At 31.1% G+C, this 8,033-nt stretch overlaps 1 protein-coding gene across 1 annotated transcript; it reads left to right on the top strand.

Annotated features, from left to right (window-relative positions):
* Positions 1 to 969: 969 nt before the first annotated feature.
* Positions 970 to 4,886, top strand: LOC110796835 (axial regulator YABBY 5). The gene is made up of 7 exons (XM_022001925.2): positions 970 to 1,401; positions 1,974 to 2,117; positions 2,913 to 3,063; positions 3,193 to 3,241; positions 3,365 to 3,440; positions 3,976 to 4,047; positions 4,501 to 4,886. Exons 1-7 carry the CDS (start codon positions 1,309 to 1,311, stop codon positions 4,549 to 4,551), a joined length of 636 nt encoding a protein of 211 aa, XP_021857617.1. The 5' UTR covers positions 970 to 1,308; the 3' UTR covers positions 4,552 to 4,886.
* Positions 4,887 to 8,033: the final 3,147 nt, after the last annotated feature.

Genomic DNA, 8,033 nt, shown 5'->3' with positions numbered 1-8,033 from the left:
TAGCTAGCCAAGCAAATACCTTGATCTAAATTTTTTTGTACTATAACATATCATTATCGTTAAATCCAATTTGGAAAATAAAAAAAGGGGAAAAACAATCCACAAGAAATTCATAAAACTCATGATCTCATCCACCGATTGTATAGTGGTAAGGAAAGGAGTGAGAGGGACTACACACACAACCTTGTTTCATAATAATAGCCAGCCATACTCACCTGTCCATTTTTATTAGTCCTTCCAATTTCATTCAACTTTAAAAAAAAATAAAAAATTTACTCCCTTTTCTTCTAAATTAAACCGCACAGTCTAGAACGGACTAAATATAAACCATTCGTCATTTTTTATAATTGCACCATTTGAATTTAATTTGAGCTTATACACGCAATTTTATACTCCGTATGATATATGTAATGAAAAACATTGTCATATAAGGTCTTTTTAAACATATATATGTAATATCAAAATATGTGAAGTAAAACATAGTCGTATTGTTTGTTAAAGAAGTTCACTGCCCGAAGTTGATGGAGAATATAATTCACCTTCTAATCTCCAATGATTTGGAGTCGAGCCCCATCAGCAATGTTATGCTTGAGGAGTGACTCGAGTATTACCTTCGTAGCCGAGTTACGTTGGCTAACCCAAGAGACTGTGATAGGCGTTGGTTACGTAATGTGAATTTTTTTACCCACTAAAAATTCATTACCTAACGTAAAATCGAAAATGGTGCAATTATTAAAAAAAAAAAAAAAAAAAACCGGAGCAAGATCCAAAATCTTAAAAGAATTCTTTTCTTGACCCCACCAATTTCTTGTTCCTAGCCTTCAACAATCAACACCACTTCTTTCCTTTCCTTTCATTTATTTATAATTTTTTATATACTTTAATTCAATTATAAAAAATAAAAACTTTTAATATTATTTTTGTTTCTCATCTTTTATAGAAATAATTGAAGTTGTTTTACCATTATTATCCCTTCCCCTACCTTAAGCTAGTCATTCTCATTTCCTATCTCTCCCTTTCTCCCTCTTCTCTCTCTTCCTCATCTTCCGGGCTATATTTCTCCCCCCTTTATTTATTCAGAGAATTTCTGATATTATAAATACAACAAGGGCAGAGTAATTTTACTGTTGGATTTATACCTCCACAAAAAAGAGAATATATATATATACACATATATAACCTACCTTGCTTCCTTCACTTGTTCTAGTGTTTCTTCTTCTCAAGTTTTATTTTATCCTTTCCGTGTCCGAGTTCACTCATTTCGAATCGAAAAGACAAAAAAAAAAAGAAGAAAGAAAGAAAGAGAAGATGTCAAGCTGTGTAGATCAAGCTGCTGCTGCTGTTCCATCATCTGAACAACTTTGCTATATCCCTTGCAACTTCTGCAATATCGTTCTTGCGGTTAATACCACTACTACCTCCGTTTCATAATATATTGCTTAATTATCATCTTTTTCGATCATTTTCAATTCTTCCCATTTCTACTATTTTTTCTGATTTTTAAAATTAATTTTACCTTTTTTTTTAATACTTTATGTTTGAATTAGATTTGGGTTTTAATGCTTTTTAAGATGGATTTTTATTAATTTCTTTTATATATAAAATAATTGTACGGCAAAATTGTTAAGTCTCCATCTTTCTTTTGATTTCTTCTTCGTCTTTTACAGTCAAAGAAAAGTCTCACTTTAGATGTTACTACAATGATAAGATTAGTGTTGTAGTCATTTTTTAAGCTTAAATTCTGGGTCTTTTCTTCTACCCTAATCACTCTAAAAAGTTTTGTTTTATGGTTTCAAAATGTGCCCTAGGTTTAACAATTCAGGGTAATACTGTATTATACGGAGTATTTTTTGTTTTGCAAAAAATGATAATGGATTATCTCAAATTTTTAATTTATTTCGACGGCGAAAAACAATATGATTATGATTTATTTATTTCTTGTCATTAATGGATCATGTGTTTACATTAAACAGGTGAGTGTGCCATGCAACAACTTGTTCGATATAGTTACGGTCCGATGCGGGCACTGCACCAACCTATGGTCCGTTAACATGGCTGCGGCCTTCCAATCTCTCACATCCTCCTGGCAGCAACACCACCAACAAAACTTCCACCAGGTGTGAATTAGGGTTTTCAACTTAATATTGTAATTAAAACATTTTTCAAATTACAGGTATCATATGACTTTTTGTTAATCATATATTTTTGTCAAGAAAAAACACATGTTTAAAATGAATCTTAATTATTTTTTAATTTAGTTTTTTTTTTGGGGGGGAGGGGGTGAATTAATTAATTTTTATTTTATAAAAATAAATTGTTTGGGGGAAGTGTAGGTCTGTTGGGATTTGTATGAATAGGTAAAGAACTTTTGGTTGATTTGATTGGCAATTTTTGTTAGATCCTGCAGGTGTTTTTTTTCTTTGTAGGCTACAGACTATAGCACACTCTACAATCTACATACTTAAGCTAGCTAGTACTCCAATAAAGGAGTTTATGCTACTTTGACTGCCCCCTTCATCCCTCGCTTCAATGTAGAGTTTAATTTTACAAAAAATCACATTTTACGGAGTACTTCGTATAATTCTTATGCTAATTTTATTAGCGACATATTTACGGTTTAAGACGTATATTGAAAACCGTAATAAATCAAATGAGGCAAATATTTAGAAACATAAGGATCGGAGTACTTTGTTTAAGTCTCTCTCCTTGCTTTAAATGTCGAAGATATCAATGTGGTATTACCCAAATGCCTAATTTATGTACTCACTAATAAAAACACACCTTAAAGCGGTCACTCTACATAGGGACAAGAATTATAAGTAAAAGGCATATGTAAATCATGTTTATATTGGGTGCTATTAATTTAATTTTCCGTTTTTCTGATTTTCTTTTTCTTTATAACTTAATGATAGGCACCAAACAATGGTAATATGGGAGAATATAGGATTGACAATTTGGGGTCATCGTCATCCAAGTGCAACTACAACCACAAGGCAGCAACAACTATGCGAATTTCACCTCCATTAAACAACCATTTAGCCGAGGAAAGGATCATTAATCGCCGTAAGATCCCTCCTTAATTAATTCAATTTTTATACAACTAACTTGTAATTAGTTTTTCTTAATTACTCCATTCGTTCCATAATGTTCCTCATTGGTGTTATATGTTTTTGTGTTCCTATATTAATTTAGCACCCGAGAAGAGGCAACGCGTACCATCTGCTTATAACCAGTTCATCAAGTAATTAAACGCGTCCCTTTTTCGCTAATTATACGTGCTTAATTATATCTATTTATCTGAAAAATCAAATGTAGGATTTTTTATCGGGAAAAGTATTTGTAATTTATGAAAATGTATGTGCAGGGAGGAAATTCAGCGGATCAAGGCTAATAATCCTGATATTAGTCACAGGGAAGCATTCAGTACTGCTGCCAAAAATGTGAGTTGTACGACATACAATTTTTTCAATTTACTTGTATAACCAACCTGCTTTTTGTGTGTGTACATCTTCATTTCTTATTGTCCGTTGTATTGAGGATACCGTGGTTATCCTAATTGATATCTTCTACTCCATCACATGTAATATTATGTCGTTTAATTTTTGTACTAGCTTTTTAGGGGTCTAGCCCCTTCGCTGCAAAATGAAATAAAATAAAAATGATATTCTATCAACTAGGATTGAATAAGTTGTGAAACTAGTAAGAGATCGGACTTTGAACGTTAATCTACCACAAATATATTAAACATACAAATTGGAGTAATATGTAAAAAGTGTTCCAAGTATTAAGTTTTGGATGTTCCAACTATGTATATAAAATGCCTCATTTAACCATTATATATATCACTTACCAGAAAAACGATCCTAAGACGACCTATAAAGTTTATTTCAATGGTTCTCTATTCCATTGTTTATAGTAGTGAAATAAACTTTTGATAACACTAACAAATTTGCTCAATTTTCTTTGTATATACAGTGGGCACATTTCCCTCACATTCATTTTGGGCTCATGCTGGAGACCAATAATAATCAAGCCAAGCTAGATGAGGTAATTTACATCAAGTCTTTACTTCCCAAACTTAATTAGTAGTCCTTGATTTTATCATTCTTTCATCAAATTTGATTAAGTGGGTTGATTTTTTCTTGACAACACCTTGGAATTACTAATCCAACAACATATTACACAATAACATTTGATTTTATAAATCAATAGAAAAAATATAGTGGAAGTTAATGTATGAACATCGTAATCAAACTGTTGCAAGTACTCTAGGACGGAGGGCCGGCGTACAACTTATAGTATAAGATTGGTTTTGCTAGCCTATGTAAATTAAGTTGAGAATCAATCACAAATGTTTAGTTACATGATATTTTGTAGTCTTTTTTATGGTTGAATATTGGTAATTAATTCTACTAATTTGTTCGAGTTTTTCATTTTGGAGTGAATACTTTGAGTATATCTAACCAAAACTCGATCTTTATTTGTTGATGGTGATTTTAGGGCTCGCAAAAGCATCTAATGCCAAGGACAACTGCTTTACTAAACAATTGATGGTCCAAGGCTGTGTATACCAAAGTACTCAAGAGTGATACATTTCGTGTACGTTCTCACAAAGTACGTACATGAAGATCGATCGACCATACTAAGTGGATCTAATTAAGAAGAGTAAACTGTATTTTACTACTCTAAATTCAAGCTGTTTTTGTGTGGGTTATTATTCAATATATATCATATGATGTTTAGTCACATTATCTTTTCATTAATATGCTAAGTATGCGGAATGAAGTAAGTAATTCACATGGTTATTGTGATTCAAAGTTTGTTCTCCTTATGATACTATAGTACGTACTCTTTCCGTTCCTAATTAATTGTTGCTTTTACTTATAGTGAATTTTGTACTATGACATGGTTAAATTTCAAGATAAAATTGGAGGGAAGTTCCTAAGAAATTCATGGAAATCAAATCCAATTACTCAAAATTTTCTATATCAAATCTCATACCGGCAATTTGAAACCCCCATGGAATGAACATGATCACCATTTGCGGGCCAGCCTTGTTACTTAAATTCCTTTTTGAATTCGGTGGCAGTATTCGGATAATCCAGGCAACAAGGAAACGATTCAAGGGGAGGTGTGAATGGGGAAGGGGTAGTGACTTGTTTTACATAGTATAATTGTCCTTTTACCATTATTACGCGCGCGTTTTTAGCGAAATTAAAACCCCTACCTCCGTTTCAAAAAGTTTTTTTACGCTTTGGAAAATGTATTCAAAGTATGAAAACTTTGACCGTAAATTTCCACTATTATATACATCAAAATGTTACATGTAATATCTTGTTAGATTGGTCTCGTTATTCATTTTGAGAATATTAACTTTTTATAATTTTTTTCCATACAAAATTGGATATATTAACGATCGAACATTACACCGGAGTCCGTGCAAATAATAAGTGTAAAGATCTTTTTGAAACGGAGGAAGTACAAGATACGAGTATAGTTGGACGTACGTACACCATAAAAAGTCATGTATAGACAATATATTTTTGTTACTAGAACAATATGATATCAACTCCCTTAGATGAAGGTTGCCAATCAAGCATAAGAGATTAATATTGTTATCTAGGTTGAATTTCCAAGTAAAATTCAAATATTCGAGGGAAGTCGATCGATCTCTAATTCTCCATGGCACCCAAGCACATTCAAAATTTGTTCATTGGCTCGAAAGCCCCTATTAAGGTGAAAATATAAGTCATACTCGTGAGTCGTGATAGATTATCGACCACCTAATGAGAAGTCATTAAACACTAAAGGAACCTCTTAAGGTTGCTCGAGAGTCATAATTGTTGTACTAGCTAGCTACTCCGGCCCTCCGTTTCTTTTTATTCTTTACATTTTTCTTTTTGGGTGTCTCAAAATATTCTTTACATTTTCTTTTATAAAATCACATAAATGCTTTAATATTTTATCAAAATTTGTGTCAAATGATTATTTTAACCAATTAAATTCACTGGGTTATTTAATCTCTCATACTTTTCTACTGAGACATTAAAATTTTCTCATTTTCCCAGTATCATAATTTTGATAGGAGTGAAAACATTATAAATAAACGTAATTTTCCTTGTTTAAATAAAATAAATAGAGGAATCTCAATGCAAATTAATTAGTCGTTAATAAACGTGTAAACGACCAAACGTAAAGAACAAAAAGAAACAAAAGGAGTACATTTCTTAAAGTTGTTTACATTTACTATTTGCATAGATTTCAATGCATTATTTGATTATTAAATATATCAATTTTTTTATGAAATAAAATTATTAAAAAGTTGATATTTTGAATATACATATTGAGATGAATATAACAAAATCCCAAATGATAATGCTTTGATATACTTCGTATGTAATAGTATAAATTTTACGGTTAAGATTTTCAAACATTGCAAAGTATACAACACTTGCAGACGAAGATATTCCGCAGTATAGAACACTAGATAAGTAATTAAGTACCTTACATTATCAACGGCACTACAAGAAATTGTACTATTAACGACGGGAAATCCCGTCGCGAAAGGCCAATAATCGTTGATTAACGACGGGATTTCCTGTCGCGAACCCGTCATAAAAGGGGGCCGTCGTTAATAGAAATCCCGTCGTAAATCCGTCTTAAACCCGTCGTAAAAGACATTTGCGACGGTTATTCCCGTCATTGTTTGGTTGTTAGCCCCGTCGCAAAAGGTTTTTGCGACGGGATTTTTGACCCGTCGTAATTAGATTGTCGTTAAAGATACAAATTCTTGTAGTGCGGGTTGGATGTCCAAACATTCCAACAACGAGGCTAAATTTCAAATCTTAGGTTATCCCCCAAACAAATTAAGACTGTCGAGGCTAAGAAATGTGATAATGTATTCAGAGTTTATTAAAAAAAAATTGTCGCACTATTTATGTACCATTTTTGTGCCAATTTTTTTTTTTTTTTTTTATAAAAATGATCAAAAAGGTTGTCTCATACTCTCATAGATTTATTAGAAGATATCTGAGAAAAAGACAAGTTGTGTCAAACATGCAAAAATTAACACACATAAAATGATTACCTTTATTTGATGATAAAAAAGAATTTTATGGACCACTGTCCTTTTACTGCCTAACTATTATTATTATCGTTATTGCATTTGTGAGCTCCACTTAAACACTTATGACTCAAATTAAAGTTTATTTCTTTTTCAGCAATCACTTCTGTTAGCTTAACCAATCACAGAATATCCCTCATAACATACCTTAAAAGCCAATTTCGGAATGGCCTTAACATACGACATGGACTATTTATATGTATATAATATACTTTTTGTTAAAATCTTCATGCTTGAATAATTAAAAAATATATTTTATGGAGAAAAAATATCATTAATAATAAGTTTACAATATCTACATAATGAATGGTAAAGGTAAGAAGTAGGTTAATTGCATAAATTTAAAGCATTGTGGAGCCAAATAATAAACTATATATTCTAATTAACTTTATATTTTGTACTATTAATGATTTATCCTTGTTTATGAATGTAATGCAATATTATACACGCTTCTTTATAATACCAATGCACCAGTATTACATGTCAAGTTAGGTTATGTTGTATTCACCTAATTAATTTTCCCTTTTCAAAAAAATAAAAATTTAGAAACTTTTTGTCCAAATAAGATAAGTTCCATCAAGAAAAAATATGGGCTGCCTAAACTAAAATAAGTTCACATAAATTCAAATAAGATATTAATACTCACTAAGTTCGGCAAAATAAGTGAATAAAACGCACTCTTAATACGCTCCTTATTGCGAAGTGGATTATGTATCTATTATCATAATCCATAAACTTGTGCATAACCTTAAAAGAAAACGCTTACTTTTCTTTTTCTTTTTTAAACTTGTGTATAACACTAAAAGAAAATGTGTAATTTTTTACTTTTTTTAAACTTGTGCAGAACCTTAAAAGAAAATATGTAATATTTTTTTAATTCTTTTTAAAACTTATGCATAACCTTAAAAGA

The sequence above is a fragment of the Spinacia oleracea genome, chromosome 2 (genome assembly GCF_020520425.1).
Source record: "Spinacia oleracea cultivar Varoflay chromosome 2, BTI_SOV_V1, whole genome shotgun sequence".
Lineage (NCBI taxonomy): Eukaryota > Viridiplantae > Streptophyta > Magnoliopsida > Caryophyllales > Amaranthaceae > Spinacia > Spinacia oleracea.
The sequence above is the reverse complement of the archived record's forward strand: the minus strand, read 5'-3'. Positions and strand labels throughout refer to the sequence as shown.